Genomic DNA, 17,633 nt, shown 5'->3' with positions numbered 1-17,633 from the left:
TAATTTTAAGAAAATATGCATACTTTTTTAATGTTTCTATTGAGATTTGCTGTTCCTCTGTAGTTAGGTTCCAGTGCATTAGATGCATATTTTGGTTTATGTGTAGAGCTTTCCACAAAGGCAATATTATATAAGGCAGTGCAATAGGTTCTCTTCCTCTTTCTTGCTCCTGCCTTGCTTGGCTTGCTTCGGAAACAACAGTTTTGTTCATGGATCCCTATTTTTGAGGATCCCTCCAGTACCAGAACCCTCCTGATTTTTATTTCAATCTTCAAGTAATAAATCTTGACAGAAGAGCATCTCCTTTCGTTATAGTCTACAGCTACATTATATGACAAGGAACCTTTACATAATCTACATATTTATTAATATGTTTAAAAATAGTTTGAAATGCTTTATTGTACTGTTTTTTTCCAATTACTGTTTTCTCCTTTAGATTAGTCAAATTAATTCATGCACAGCAAGCTGTAACAACTTTGATCATATATATTTTATAATACCTTGTTAGTGCTAGTTATGTAATAAGTTAAGTAGGGTAAACACGGACTAGCCGCGGCCCTCAAAATATTAATTCATGTTAATACGTTATGATTCATATCATTAATTTGAATTGTATTCACAATTATTATGTATTAGGTTCGCAGATAGCGCAATGTCTAAGCTTAACAGAGTAATAACGTAACTTTTGGGGTAGAACTTTAGTGTTCGTTTGTCTTGAACTGAACATATTGATTTAAATTACACTACTTGCCACTTGTCTTGTTTATTAGGCATGCATTTCTAAATGACGAGAAACGCTTTTAGATGAGAAAATACATTTTCAATGGTAACCCGAAATCTAATATTGTAGATTTATGCATTAATGAAAAAATATTCTTTCAACCGGTGCAATGTTGAATGGTGGGTACATTGGCAATATGTCTGCTTTATAAGTAAGACATTTACGGCCCGATCATTAAATCAATAACAGAAATTGGCATTAACAATTATTACCCCACCATTTAATTATGTTGAAGTTTTTCGGTATTCTGTGGTTTTTTGCAAATATCCGAGCATTGAATAAGTAATATAAAAAGAATCCATTAAGAAGTTGACCTTCTTTTTTTAAATATTAAGGGGTCAAATCAGATAAACATACAATAAAATTTAACCAACAATGCCATAAATATGTGAGTAAAAGAGATAAAAATAAGATACGATTACCGATGAGGCACTGAAACATTTGCTAAATATGATATTGAGTTACTATGGAAATAACGTGTCCATTTATTATACGTCAGTGTTTTGTATAAACTGTATTGATCGATTCATTCAAGCGGATGCTAGATCTGCGAGCAGAAAGTATTCTGTAGTATCTAAGTATCAGCCGAGTCCTTTGGTCTCAGCAAGCTGTCGGGAAGCCTTGCAATGTAGATGCTATCTCGCAAAATGGCAGTATTTCTGGATCCCGTCGTATTTTTATCGCCTTCCCCTCGATTACGGAGCTTTCGGTTCGGGTGTTCGATGAAATATGTGGCGCAGAAATCGCTTCGTTCTCTGTATTAGGCAATTGTTCCCGATTCTGCACCACGCCTACCTCCCCACATCCCCACATGGCGACAAATTATCGCTTTCGTATTACATGCCCTAATAAGGAGAAATAATGTTCGTTAAATAAAGACATATCGCTTTTGGCTTCACTTTTTTTACCATTTTGTAAGAAAGTAATAAAAATAGTACTCTTCCTGATATACCTAGCGTTCATTTATAACCCCTGAACTTGTATTAGATTTTAGTTTTTAAATTTAAGGTATCATTTACAAATATTTTATTGAAAAATATACTTTTTTTTAAAAAACCTAAATTTTTTTTCGTCACATCGGCTATAAAATGTATTCTATTAACTTTCGCTTTGAAATATAGTCCGTTCTCCAAAAAAAATTAACGTCGGGAACGTACAACAATGACGCATGTGATTTTCTTCAACTTTATGTGAGAGCGGTTTATTTATTTTTTTGTCAAATTATGTCACAATTTGATAAGTAAAGAAGTATACCATTTGAAACTTGGGTTAGTTTTTTATAGTTTTTTTTTCTAGCCTAAAAAAAAGCCTTTATATATTTTTTTAAATATCAAATATAAAAGAAAGTCAATGTCGCATTTTTCGCACATCCGTCTTCGTTCTACGATCCCGATGATTTGTTTATAAAAATACACAGGTACAGTCCACTAAAATATTTAATAAACTTTGCTTATGTGTGCATAACAAAAAGTTTTCATATACATATATCATTACGTTTACTTGATTCACTTGGCTTATTAAACATTCGAACGGCACTGTACCTATATTCTGTTTGTAAAAAAAAATATTTTTACATTTTCGAAGTCGGTCATATTTATATATTATACTTTTACGTAAAATTGACATAGGAATCTCATATGACTTTATATTACTGTAGCTAGTACCTAAATGCATAATAGAAAAATTAAAAGTACTTACGATTATACATATGTTGACCTATATATTTATTGTTCCTTTCAGCAACTGAAAGATGAACTCGGAGAGATTAACGCCGAGATGGAGACGCTGGAGGGCTCGGAGGAGGGAAAACAGAAGAATAAGGACAAACAGCTCACCATTGGCAGAAAGAAATTCAACATGGATCCTAAAAAAGGTCAGTCTTCTTCCACTTTAGCCTACCCAGCAGTACTTAGTGTTCTTAAAAATGTATATTGGTGAATTTCCACCATATCTGTCTCCATTGAAAATGATAGAACCTAAAACGGCACTCTGGTTTATCGGAAATAGCATCTTTGCTACAATCTTTTCTGCTGCATCGGATCGACGTTAAAAAAATACCGAATTTCAAACGAAACTTTTAATATCTTTTTTCAACTTCGCAAGGAATGAAAATTATAAACCATCAGACAAACACAACATTATGTACAACTCTCAGGGGCGTTGAGTTCGAAGGGACAATCACAGATTTAGCCGACTCAAACTTTTATATGTGTGAACTTTTCGAGTTACCTTCTTTGGTAACATGTTGCCTATGATTTTTTTTATTTTCTTGAACAATCGATTAAGGCCGGTTATGTTGAATGTGAAATAAGTCAAAATCGGAGGATTTTGTATTTTGGCAAAAATAATTATCGGAAGAGTCTTGAAGACGACAGTTAGTAGAGATGTAGATGACGAGCTTTCGTGTATATTGAACACTGAAATGCAAAGATCCAAAATTATTCCACATTTGATAACGGGCTCAAATCAGAACATTCATCAACATGTCTTCTAAACAGTGTCCCTAGATTGATCGGATTTAAAATACGAATGGATTATTTATATTTGTACAGTGTTCTGTTCGTCTGTACTATGTTCCGTCACAATTAAAACTTGCCAACTATTATTAAAAATAAAATATAAGTAATACTTACATGCCCTTTGGCATGGGATTCTCTCCTAGCAGAGGTGCGAGGCTGTGAAAGTGAAGTGATGTTACGAAAATGGCGCTATATAAGTTATCCATAATAATAATAATAAGACGTCATATTTTCTGTTTTCACGAAAGACAGGTTGTCTTGTCTATAAAAATATTTAGATTATGACGGAATGGGTTTTCGATCCTAAATATTACTACACCACAACTTGACTTGAATCAAATTCTCATTAATCAAAATGATCCTGTAATAGCTGTACCGAAATACTTCATCAATGAGGCATTATTAAATCTCAGCCTGTCGATATAGACACATTGAAACTTAAGTATGTACCTCCCGAGACCGAATAATTAACGACAGTTTGACGTTTGCGGTATGCGGCGTTTGATTGGATCTGAAGCATCTGTTAGTGATGAAGAATCGAATTCAATGAATCACTTAGTCGATTTTTATCGAATGCTTATAATGATTCGATTTTTAATAGGTATTCGATTAATCAAACTGGAAGTTGTCAAATTTTAATTGTATTTTATTATTATTAACCGACATATAATTAATTTTTTTTAAAGTCTTTTGACCAAAAATGATACTCGCAATATCAACCAAGAAAATAGTTAACTGATTCCACATTTAAAAATTTACGTACATAAATAAATTAATAAGTACATGCAAATGACTTATTCATTATAGCTAAATAATGATAAATTAAGGTACGTACTAGGTGCCCGATAAAAGTTTTAAACTTAGAATTTATTCAGTCATTTTTATAAAATTGTATTAAAAACATACATTTTATGTATTTTTCGTTTTCGGCTGTCAGTTTTTAGATTAAATATTCTTACGGCGATAAAATCAAAATAACATGCGTTATTCGAATGCTGTAAAAATCACTGACTTTTTGTATTTGACTTACTCACACTTAAATAATACCTACTGTTTTCTTAATTTTTTTTTGGCTAAAACTGTTACAGTTTTTGAAAATATTTAATTATGTGCCTACCTTATTTTATGTAATATTTCAACTTTATTTATGTGTATTTATAAAGCAGAATGTGGTTCGATACTCTGAAAAAAAATACTATTAGATACATATTTTTTGGACCTGCATATTAAATTTTGTAATTAAACATATGAATTGTAATTTTGCACCTGTCACATGAACTTAAAACGTGCGGGAAAATCCAAAATCCAAAATATCCGTAAAAATAAAGTTGGCTGCAAAACTAATCATCCGATTACATGATTTACATTACAGATTACAATAAAAAAATAATATTAAACGCGTGAAATTCGATAAATTCATTGATGAATTCTCCCACTGTAAAATAATTATTTACATCTGCATATTACCATTGTTTTTTGCTAAATTTAGTAACACTGATAATTTACAGCATAACTTAGTAAAAAATATGTTTTTCAAAAGTGCTACGAAGTGAATGCCGATTCAATCAATGAAATATCACATCACTAGGCGTCCGATACATCCCGCTAAAATTCTGGCCCTTATCGCATATGCGTATAATGAACCGGCAGACGGGCCTTTGGTCAGTGGTCAGTGGCCCTTAAAGGGTGTGGGCGAACTGTGTGACCTATAACCCCCAGTGTCGACATGTGATGATTAAAACATTTCACTGCATTAATCGCTTGCGCTTTTATAACTTACGCATCCCGTACCGCATATCTTAAAAAAATGGAAACAGTATATTACATTTGTTTAACGTTTACATTTATTTGATATGTTTTAGTATAGAATAGCTTGTGATTCTTTAATTGTAGAATTCGTAACATTTCTACTTGTTTTCAAGCATACTGCGCACATACGTTGATTTAAATGATTGAGGCGGTCAAAATTATTTTACACTGCATTTTGACTTTGAATTATAAAATTTTGTGTTAAGTATTGCTCTTTGTAAAATTAGAATATTTTTCCCGCAAAAAAGTGAAAAAAAATATTTTAGGCACAAACTAATAATTTTAATGCAAATACATATTTTGGATTTGATTATTCATTAATAGATAATTCTTGATCCGTTTCTGAAATATTAAATTTGATATTTGGGTCAGCTGGTAGTAACATATTGATTGTTTCAGGGCAAAATAATCTTGTTTTTTTTTTGTTTCTTGCTACTTAATAATAATGAGTCTAAACTCAACAGTAGTTGACTTCATTCCTCCCTCGAGAACATTCTTTTGTAATTTTCACGATATAATCGAAAGTGCTTATTTCGGGCTTCTTCTGCCTATTCCGACAACTGTCGTATGGGTAATAAGGCATTTTCAATTATTCCTTCTAACCAAGCTTTATTGATTTTGAGAAATAATGCTTCTTTTCTATGGGATTTAGACCATTTTTCTTTTATTGGTGTTTAAAGTACGCAAATCTTTGTTTTAAAGTGCCTAAATTATTTGGTGTATCACCGTTACTCGACAAAAGGTGATTTTCCATATATGTATTGACTTTTTTCATCCAAATTACGCAAATATTGCTGTTGTATTTCATCGTAAAGATATTTACGCCTCACTGTTTTTGTACCTGAGGTACCGGGTGTACCTAAAATAATAAAAAAAACGCAGTTTATTATTCTGTTTTTTTTTTATTTCCCCCAAAAAAAACCTAAAACTTGGCCACCCGCAGCTATCCGCACTCAAATATTATGTTATTATTTAGCCTAATATATGAAGTATACAGCACAATAACAAACATTACGCGGTCAGAGGCGATAATAAACCAAAATGTCTTATAAACATGAAAATAAAAACTAAAAAATTATTACAAAACAACCTTTTATGAAGTTCTACAAAAAATATAAAATAAAGTTAAATATTGTGTAAAAGTATCAAGACATATAAATCATTATCTGAATTATTCGAATTCATTACAATAATTTTAAAAAGTTCGGTGGACATCACAAAATAAATCTTTGTTTAAATGTTTACACGGAGCGCTGAGAACAATGACGACCAAGTTTCAACTGACTGCGCGCGCGCACGGTGAAAGGTGCGTGAAGGGGGATGGTAAATTTTTGTTATTGTGACATTTCTTCGACTATAGGATTTTTTTGGTATTATTAACGTCACTTTTGAAATTTTACTCACGACCGGTTAATTCTTAAAAATCAACGTTGTGCTTCGGTCAAAAAAATACAGAAATTAAAGCGTAGAGAAACATTTATCCCTTCACCATTTTTTTCTCATGGAACGAGTCGGAAATGGTTTCGCTCTCTTTCTCGCCTCATTAAATTATACTACGCCACTCGTCTTCATAATAATGTTTATCAAGATCTTCATATATCAAAATGCTCGTGCTACTTATCGCGAACTGGCAAAGGAACATTCACATCGAAATTCGCCATCAAATTCAGAAGTGTGTACATTCCTATACTCATTTGTCTCTAGACAAACTTTGTTAAGAGCCAAGTTTAATTGATTAAACTGTAACTTTAGTGATTAGTTCGCTGGGGATGGAGGCTAGGGATGGAGACTTGTTATCTAACGAACCCTTTGAAGTTATTTTATTCTTAAGTATTTCAAATTCAATTAAGAAAAATATTTATGCTTTAATTATCTTAATATTTTAATATTTAATCACAGAAAAACAAAAAGGTTGGTATATAAATAATAAATATAACTAAAAACAATACAAATGTTTGCAAACCCCCGACGCGTAATTTTGACGTGTTACCGAAAAAAAATGGAGTCAAATTGCTTTTACCACTCAAGGAGAATTTTATTTTGGTATCATCATCATTCCCTATCTCCGCTTACTGGTGGATAAGGATCAGAATTGGTACACCAATCGCCGCGTATCTTGATAGTTTTTGTTACATGAACGTAATATGATCAGTCTTACGCTTCAGATGCCAGTCCAGGTACGATGAAGTACTCGAGTGTAAAAACATAATTTTAAATAAATATTTCACCTACACCATGTCGGGAATCGAACCAGAGACCTCTTGCATGGTAGTCAAACGCGCTAATTATTACACCATGAGGCGAACTTTTGGTATAGTCTCGGTATAAATATAATTATTTTTTTTTATGTTAAAGTACAGTAAACTATCATGTACCAAAAAAATAACAATAAAACAAATATAATAATTGAGGATCGTTTTTGCAAAACACAATTTTCGCCCCACATCGCGATTTTTTATTTATTTTAAAGCCAGTATCGAGACGCATCGAATACCTGAAAAAAAACTCACCAAAACACGCTGAAAACCGGCTTAAAAATTTCTCAAAGTCTTATCGTTTTTTAAAGACACGATATTTTATCGTGTATCATCCCTAATTTCAATCTTTATTATTGGGTGCTAATGAAATATAAAAGAAAATTATTAACTATACATACCTTCAGGCTTACTTGTAAAGTGTATTTTTTTTGTAAAGTGTAACGTTTCAAGCGAATGTCAAGATTTAGAAGAAAATGGTCCTCAATTTATTTATCTTTATTTTGCAAAAGCTACTTAGGCTAATGATCTGCTATTAACTTATTTTATGTTTATAACATACAGTCTTTTTTATATATTTTGTATGCTGACACACATGTATGTATATAATATATATTTTTCTTGTTATTTTTCTTTTTATACATCCATGTTTTAATATAGTTTTTTATTTTTATATATCTAACTGAACTCATTATATTATTCTATTTTAAACTGTAAAAGACGCCTGTGCCGTATACTAAATAAATAAATATTATGTTCATATAGATTTCTGGAAATTATGTGTAAATGAATACAATAACGTTATATTTTCATTTAAAATTGACCCAGAAAAAATGCTCGGATATAAAAAATTTAATAATTGCAATGCGGCAACTTCAGTTAAAATCTTTCAAAAGGTTAAATCTGAATCTATGTACAATTTCCAATCCAATTAGTTTTAGTTTTTGGAATTCTGGCTTCGCAGAATTCGTCTTTATTTCAGTTATTTAATATTATACGATCCATCCGTTAAGCTCCTATCAAATTGCTAGGCAGCCGTTGGCCCATATCGTTATTTTTTATGCTATCTTGAATTCTCGTTTTAGTAATGTTTTCACCCAGAACAACTCGCCACTTTCAACCTTTGTAGCTTCATCATCCACCGCCCCCGGAACGGAGCCCCCGGCACCCGATTAAATTCGCTAGAATGATTAATAATCCAATTTGACGTTGGGCAGAATTCCACTTTACGTCTTGTGCCCCAAAAATTAAATAGCTTTTATCAAGTTTACCTCAAAAATTTTCCCGAGTTTTCTTATTTCTACGATATTTTTAATGAATTATAAAATCTTAAATGACATGCTTTCATAAAGTTATAAATAATATTAACTCTCCACTTACACGTTTAACTCGTGACTGTAATTTGAACTTTTCCTAAATTGACCCTTTTGATTGCAATGAATTTGAATTGAACAAATTACAACAGAGATGGAGAACATTTAAGAGAAGGGAATATGGAGGTCTAGGTATTTACAGGGCTTATGATCTGTCGTTAGCTGGTTTAAGTGGCCACTTTACACACTGTAACATTCAACATTTTGCCTATGTTTGAACATCCACATTTCTTCAATTCTTCCACGTGTTGATTTTAGTGAAGTTAAAGAGCTAAAACCTTTATTGTTGTGAAGAAATTCCCTAGGAGGTGAAATCCAGTATTTTGTCTACAAACATTTGGACAATCTCAAAATATTGCAGCAATGAATGAATATAAAAAATGTGAATATTATAAAACATATATTTTTCTAATGTTTAGTAGTTTCCTAACTTTATACAAATGAAATTATATTTTACACCTTTACATTACTCACATATTTTTCGCCGCCAAATAGTTAAATCAGCCACTCCACTGAGCGGCTAGGCTGTTCATCAAATGCCGGCATTCAACTTAATGGCTAGGCCGTTCGTTGAATGAAGGTTTATCGAAGAGTTAAACGTTGCTTAACCTTTGTATTTATTTATTTACGGACATTGTCCATTTATACAATTTATAGGGTTTAAATATTACAATAAAAGAATAGTTAAAAACATTTTTTTTAAAAGAAAAGAAGCATAGACAAACATAATGGACATTAAGACGAGATCTGGACTATTTATTAATTATTTAGTGCTTGTTTAAATCGCTGTAAACTTAAACCAAAAAAGTCCAGATCTTGTATTGAGTTGATACGACAAAGACGGCTTATTAGAGAATAAAGGCCATAGCATTATATGCTGATAATTTATACAACAAAAATAATCGTTTTGTTTTTTAATGTATTTTGTTATGTGAAATCAGGTTAGATTCGGTTAGGATAGATTGGGTTAAGTTTAATAATTAAAGAAAAAATGTTATTTTACTTAAGTTAATTCTTACCTAATTTAATAATTAATCCTCAACTTAACTTAATAATGATATAATAACTAATATTTAAATATAAGTTACGAATTACAAATACTTAGTACACTTCCGCTTATTTCTTTGTTCAATTGGCACTTTCACCCTCTTATATTATATCATTACTGTGGAATTCCACCAAGAATTGTAAATAAATATAATTATCTTAATAAGTTAAGTAAAAAATCTTTTTTTATTATTAAACTTGACCTAACCTAACCCAATGGATTTTGGTTCGGCCATTTCCAAAGGGCTAGCATTTAACTAATAAACACGTTGGCATTTAATTAATAGCCTAGCCGCTCTGTGAGTGGCTGATTTAACTATTTGGCGGCAAAATATGCACCCACACACCATTGCACGCTCACCCTCTCTCTCTCTCTCTCTCTCTCACACACACACACACACACACGCACACGCACACGCACACGCGCACACACACACACACACACACACACACACACACACACACACACACACACACACACACACACACACACACACACACACACACACCCTTGCTCAATGACTGATTTATAATTTATGTATTTTTGTGGATATTATTTATAGTTCTTTTTTTTTTTCTCTGGAATACGTTCCAAAACTTAAATGACCCTAACAACTTTTTTTTTTTTTAAAGTTCAAAAAACTAAAAAAGAAACATAACATCTCTAAATAAAAACTAACAGTAATGAGAAAATCTTATATTTTAAATATAGTTCTAACGAAGTAAAGTTGAGAATAATTTAACATAAAAATAAAGTTGTTAGTATTCAACTAGGTATTAATAAAAATAATACAATAATAATATTTTTTAAAGCAAAACGTAAACTTAAATTATCCAAATAACACCTTTATTTTATCGGAACAAGCAGCCATTTGGCAATAAATCCTCCGATGTGCAATTTATGTTATGTACAAGTTAAAATATAAAAAAATACGTATCCAAGGAAATAAAGTTAAATTTAATAATATATTTCTAAATAAATCCATAGTAAAAATGACACACTTTTTAAAATCGTTCCTAATGACACTTCAGTTCTAGTCCGTATTTATTCCACCCTAAAAAAGCTTTGGGTTTACGTTTTTCTGAAATGTGTTTAAATACTTATTTAGCCATTAATGGAATCTGGGAGTGTATTATTTGAAATCTAGGCGTGTTGGAATAATTTTAATATTACACGCTTTTATTTTTTTAAACTCTTCAATTCTTGTCCATAGTTGTGCAGTAGTCTATGCCACTGAGTTCATAATGAAATAAAATATAAATAAAATTTCATGGATTTACAGTATGTATTTTCTCGTATCAAACGGTTTGGGTAGGTAGAAGGCTATTGCCAAGGATTACCCGCTCTTGTATGTATAGAAATTATACGTGTTTTTAAAATGTTAAATATATAAAACACAATCATACTCCCAGAGGAAATGTATAGATCAGACTCCCGTTTAGAAGGAAGGGATAGTCACAAAATTCCATTTTGAGAACGTTAGTATAGGAAGAAAAAAGACTATCAAAATTCAAAATTAACGTTAAGACATATTATGTATTAAACTATTTATAAAATAGTGATATAATATATGATGTTATTTTATAAGAACACACTCAAGAATATGTTGGTGTACTAATTTTGAATTTGAAAAAAGTAAATAATAATGCATGGTTTGTAATTTGTTTTATTTATTTATTTCACTATTTATTAAATTATTTAAAAGTTGTTAATAACTTTTCACTCTTCGACGAATAATATTGATTTTTGATGTAAATTTGATACCACCCTATGATTAAACCGGGTTTTCAATTAATTTTAAAGTACCAGATCAAATTGAGAGTTTCAGTTGTTTTAAGGGCTCTGTTTAATTTCTCAAGAATAAATTATAATTGAGTATCGGTGAATTCCTGTTTCTTCCGTATTTTATTAGAAATTACTTTTGGTATTCCTACCATTTTCAGGGTTATCTGCTTTGCATTTAAAGTACTATTTACCTGCGCACCCTTCACACTTTTAATGGTGATTTTCTATTCTTAGATTCCAGGAGGGCATTTTCGTAATCTAAAGCAAAGCCGTGTCAAAATGCCGGTCCAATTTCCTCCGAGATTTGTTTATAGGTCGAAAGAAGTTTATAATTTATATTTAAAAATGTAATTAAACCTCTTTACTATTGACCAAACCGTCTTGTCAATAAATTTTTTTGAAAGTTGTAACATTCATAAGTATATTTTGTATTTTACCATTTCATTATTATTTAAAAGTTCACTATATTCTAAACTTTCACTTGAAAATAAATTATCTGTGTACCTATAAGGCGATACCTTAAACCTGTATGGACTACGAAATATAAAAGGTTATTTTTATAAATCTGGAATTACATTAAAAATATATTAGGGGTACCCGAAATTAATGTCGTTTTTAAAATAAAAAATCAAATATTATTTTATTTTCGTAAAATTCTTCCATATTTCTGGTAACATTTTAATGCCTTTTCCAAAAAATAGGCTTTGACTCGAAATTTTCACTTATGCCCCTTTTCATATCATCATAGTTGGTGTATTTTTTTCCTTCAAAGAAATGTCTTTTAAGTTGTCGTGTAGAATACAGCACCTATTTTAATCAGAAAATATGACATCATTGAAAAAAGGGCGTTGCTGATTGCATTTGTAACAGCTCTTCGCGCGCATTCACTCGGTCACCGAGGTGTTCGTCGCTTAGCTCATGTGGTACCCTGTCTCCACACGTTGCCGATTTTTTAAACACTCCGTTGAACACTTGACTATAAATATCCGAGTATGCTCGCAATTTTTTATGTAGAATCAGCTAAATTATAATAATAAAAATACTTTATAGTTTTATTCCACTTTTATTTATAATTATTTTATAATTTTTTTACCAGTGACCGGGTTTCGTCGTGACCGACATCGTCAGACTGGTGGGAGACTAAACAAATTTCTATGTTATATACAAGTGCAAGCAGGGGTTGTAAATCATGATTTTATATAATTATGTAAATAAAATAATTTAAATTAAAATCATTTAAGTATAAGGTAATAACAATTATAAGAATATAAGTTTTGTTTGAATGTATATAATAAAAGTAATTTTATTATCATAATAAAGTATTTTTATTATTATAATTAAAATGCAGTTCCACCAAGAAATGTCAGTAGAAAAACTCAATATAATTAGAATCAGTTAGATTGTTTTTAATTTCAGTAGCCAGTATAACTTCATCCACTTCAGTGTGTCTTCTACTTCTAGGGAAATTCTTCAAATAAAAATTTTAGAAACCATCTGTGACACTTGCGAACGTCCAAAATATCCTCCAATACATTTAAAATGTTTTTAGTGGCAACCGTTGCTTTCTCTTTCTTCAAAAAATGAAACAGCATCAAATTTCGTACGAATTCTTCACTCGGTTCAAAATGATTCATTATAAATTGGATTATGGAATTTGAACTTTATAAATCAATTACTAGAAAGTGTGTTTTTAAAATAAACACAAAACACAACTAACCACTAGCGCGGTCGAAGCGCATCTGGCCGTTAAATATGGATGACACTATAAAACGACATTAATTTCGGGTTCCCCTTATATTTAATACGAAAAGCGGATTTTTATGATTCTTTCGGTATAACTATCAATGGAGAAAAAAAAACAGTTATCACGCATAATTTTCGGGTTTAAAAACGAGCACATACGAAATGGCTCGCAGTTGGCGTTACGTCATTTTGAAATCAACTTTAGCCAACTCAAATCCTTGAAAATGCTTTATTATTGTTCTAAATAAGACCGATGAGAGATTGGGATATATATTTTTTCAATTAGGGATCTCCGTGGGAATTTTGTCCCGCAACGAGTTGGGAATGTACATTTGTAAATGCATAATTTTATTTTTTTTATCCGTACTATTATACATTAGAAGTGAACATTTTGCATATTTATTTTACCGATTTCAGATTAAATAATAACAGTTCGCACTTCCATTCTTTTATTATTTTCCCACATTTGTTTCGTTAATTTTCCATTTTATGGTTTGAAGATAAAGCGCTGTTATTATTAGCATATTTTTCACCGGTGCGAATGAGAACGTAGATGCAAATTGTTATTTTCGCCTTTCGAAACGATCTCGCTACGAAGAATCAGCTCTGTGCCTCCCTCTCTCCGTTGTTCTTCTATTGAGGACACATCGTTACCGGATGAAAGTGAAGATGCAGTTGTAAAACTACCAAACAACTTGCACTCGAAGCAATTGCTTCAGAGAAAATTTACATGCTCTGAAACATCTTGCTTTCGTACGATTTCGTAATGTGGCCCTCGATAACGATGAGGCGGTAAGAGATTTACCGATGCATGAGAATTTTTTTTGTTGAGACAAACATCGTTATTTAATATTTCGCAAAAAAGTGTTCATAAAATTTTTATTACTGCGAATTTACCATCAATAGAAATCTAGTGTTTTTTTAAAGTTAAAATTGAGTTGATAAATATCAAACGCCAGTAGGTCCACAACAATCCACCACAATGTCCCTGTGGACCCACTAGCTTCTGAATTGAAACGAGTTTTTTTTTGTGTTTTCATTGTAATAATGAAAACATGTTTTGATTTAAATGGTAGTGAATGATCATATTTTTTTCACTACGCTTTGTAGAAAAAATGTCGGAAAAAAAAATGGGTTGACATACTGGCGTTTGACATTTATCAACTCAATTATTTACAGTTTGTTATGCCAATAAATGCAGAAAGACTCGGATAGTCGTATGTTTGTTTACTTTAAATATCCCTGAATTTAACAGTTCGTGAACTTATTCTTATTTACTTTGTTTAAGCCAGGAAACATGATGTCCTTAAAATATAATTTAGCCGATTTCAAAAATTCATTATAAACTCACATAAAACTAAGGAGTATAGATGATCTTTTTTATTTTTGTCATGTTTTTAAAAACACGATTAAAAAAATAGGTACAATAAAAATCAATGATTAAACAAGTGATTAAAATTAATATTTAAAGCACTAACTTTGTGATTTTTCATGATATAAAATATAACTTCGTATCTGCTCACAAAATAGAGACTTGCTCGCAAAATACTAACAGCCTCTTTCAGTAATTGCTCAGTGAAATGTTTTGGTATTGTAATAGCGTAAATTCATATTATTATATGAATTTTACGACCACTTGGTTTTGCGTTCTCCGCCCAAACAAACTGGCACTAAACTTTTATCAGCAATACGTTAGTTTATTGGTTGGCTTGGCTGTATTTTACGGCGTTTATTCCACTCCGTGCAATTAAAATCGAAAATAATTATTATTCACAAATGCATTCATTTTTTACATAACAAATGGCACGATCACAGTCGTGAATCAGCATAGAACATCCAGGCTTGATAACAATCACATTTAATCATTGTGATTCGAGAATGGAATCCGGAACTCCCGCATGGGAGGCAAATTTAATCATCATTTACTTGGTGATAAATTGTTTTCAAATAAAATACTTTTTTATGCTACTAACTTTTATTATATTTACTTTAGACGAATGTGTGGGAAATCAATGTATGACAGGGTAACGAATGATGAAATCAGGCGAGAGTGTAAATCTGAGACAAGAATAATTGGTAAGATTAAGAAAGGGTCTCTGAGATGGTTTGGTCACGTAGAACGAATGGACGACGAGAGAATGGTAAAACAAGTATATATATGGCAAAAATGAACGGAAACGTTAGACGAGGACGACCAAGGAAGACGTGGCATGATCAGATAAACCAAAATCTTAAGTCTGGTCATGTCAAAAGCAGACAGAACCGAAGGGCATGTATGACAAGATGTATGAATGTGGAAGAGGCTAGGATTTTATGCTAGGATAGACGTGTGTGGCGGTCCATTCTCTCTGCCTACCCCTACGGGGAAATGGCGTGATGGTAGTAGTAGTACTTTTATTATATTATATTTACTAACTCTTATTATATTTAAGAATCCTTTCTGTGTCTGGGCAGATTAAAAGTTATGTATGTGAAATAGAGCCAGAATCCTGGACGAGTGCTTTCGACTCGATGGCTGCTCTCAGGTAAAAATCCTGAATAAGGAAATAGAGTGGAGATATGTCCGCCTCGTAGCGTAGTGGTTGGCGCGTTCGCCTATTACGCTCGAGATCCCGGGTTCAATTCCTAGGAAGGTTTACATGAAATATTGATTAAGACGGTTTTAAGGTATCGCTGTAATATTTCATGTTCCTGGGCTGGCACCTGAAGCATAAGACGGATCCTTATCATCATAATAGATGATCGATTTACGCTGGAATAAGTGTACCAATGAGTGCCCTATGCACCATCAGGGTATGATAATGGTAAAAGAACACTAATGTTATTTCAGAACAGAAGTCCTCCTTTAAATGCCTTACGTCTGTCTACTGTGGCCGATGCATCGATTAAAAATAATGTATTCGAATCAATTAATTTATTTTATTATATTTTTAAAAATATTTAAAAAAAAGTTACGCAGTATAATTTAAACACAAAAATCGAAAAAAAAACAGTGCTTTATGAAGACGTTTTACTTAATATTCTCATCAGAATACCTACTTTGTTTATTAATTATATTATTACAGACAATTTTTAAATCATAATATATCTGTACCTCAGGGGCAGACGGATGCAAATCCAGAATTTGATGAAATGACATTTCGGTTTTTGTATTCAGTTTATGATTATGTCAATTGATTTTGAAGAAATGCAAGTCTAATAATGAATGAACCAATGTATTAAGATACTGGATATACAAATTAAGTTTATAAGTTATAAGAAATCACTTGGAGAAAGTAGATTCTTTAGACTTGTGTTGAACATTTGACGTTTGGATTTGCATCTGTCAGCCTCTCGTAATTAGTTACGTAAATTGTCACATAAATAGAATAACTTGTGTAATGAGTTGAGGCGTAGGATGCCAGGATGTGCTGGTCTAGATTTGTAGGGTGACCCACAATGTATCGGTACATCGATGCAACAGTGGGACATCTTGAGAATTGCCTTATTGAATTGTTTTATTGGTGGTGTTTTTCTGCGTTCATCCTTCTTGGCTAAACTTCAATGGATTTAGGCAGAATAATCTAGGAAATTTTTTATCAGTATCCATTAAGCCGTAAACACTCAATTAATGCGGGTAAGTACTACGATAAAAGGAATAAAAATGAACTAACACTCAGTGCTTAAATATGAATTTTATTGAATGTTTTGATTAAAAAATGGACAAACGGACTAATTATCTTGAAATAATTGTTAATAAACTGAAATATTTAACCTATGTGTTCAACGGTTAAGTATTTACGCCCAGCTAAATACTATTAAAATGATATATTATGCACTTGTACAGTCATCTCGTTCGTATGGAATAATTGGATGGGGGGAGCTTATAACAACAATATTAAACCATTAGAAACTGTTTAAAAATTTATCTTAAAAATAATGCTTCACCAAAACCGCACTTTTCCCTCTTTCCAATTGTTCCACGAAACTAAACTTTTAGATATAAGACTAATATATTGTTTTCAATGTTTAAAATATATATTTAAGAATCAAAATGTATTTACAAGTAATTCAAATATATCAAGTCAAAGAAGGAATCGTGTGTTAGAAATACCACATTGTAAAACGAGGCTCGCACAGAGACATGCATATTTTATAGGCCCAAATTTTTTTAATTATTTTTTACTGATAATATTTCATTGATCCCAAACTTACAAAATTTTCAAAACAAACTTACAAAGTACCTTATAATCTTTTACGGAATATTTTCTTTTCTCTTTTTTATATAACACAAAAATATTCCTGTCTATTTATTATAGGAGCAAAAATTCATAAACATTT

At 31.3% G+C, this 17,633-nt stretch overlaps 1 protein-coding gene and 1 long non-coding RNA gene across 8 annotated transcripts in view; one reads left to right on the top strand and one right to left on the bottom strand.

The window, feature by feature from the left end:
- The window catches only part of step (cytohesin steppke), a 200,597-nt gene that overhangs the window by 154,841 nt on the left and 28,123 nt on the right, over window positions 1-17,633 (top strand). For all 7 annotated transcript variants that reach the window (XM_088226566.1, XM_088226562.1, XM_088226565.1 and 4 more), the window contains exon 3: window positions 2,522-2,654. In XM_088226566.1, the coding sequence (XP_088082692.1) occupies window positions 2,522-2,654 (133 nt within the window). The remainder of the gene's footprint in view (window positions 1-2,521; window positions 2,655-17,633) is intronic.
- Window positions 3,102-4,077, bottom strand: LOC148281544 (uncharacterized). The gene is made up of 2 exons (XR_015822330.1): window positions 3,524-4,077; window positions 3,102-3,419 (listed from the first exon to the last, which is right to left on the bottom strand). It is a non-coding gene; the product is annotated as an uncharacterized LOC148281544 (long non-coding RNA).

The sequence above is a fragment of the Micrasema longulum genome, unplaced genomic scaffold (genome assembly GCF_059751315.1).
Source record: "Micrasema longulum isolate JH-2025_06_02 unplaced genomic scaffold, ASM5975131v1 h1tg000438l, whole genome shotgun sequence".
NCBI classification, from domain to species: domain Eukaryota; kingdom Metazoa; phylum Arthropoda; class Insecta; order Trichoptera; family Brachycentridae; genus Micrasema; species Micrasema longulum.
This window is presented reverse-complemented; position numbering and strand designations above follow the sequence as displayed.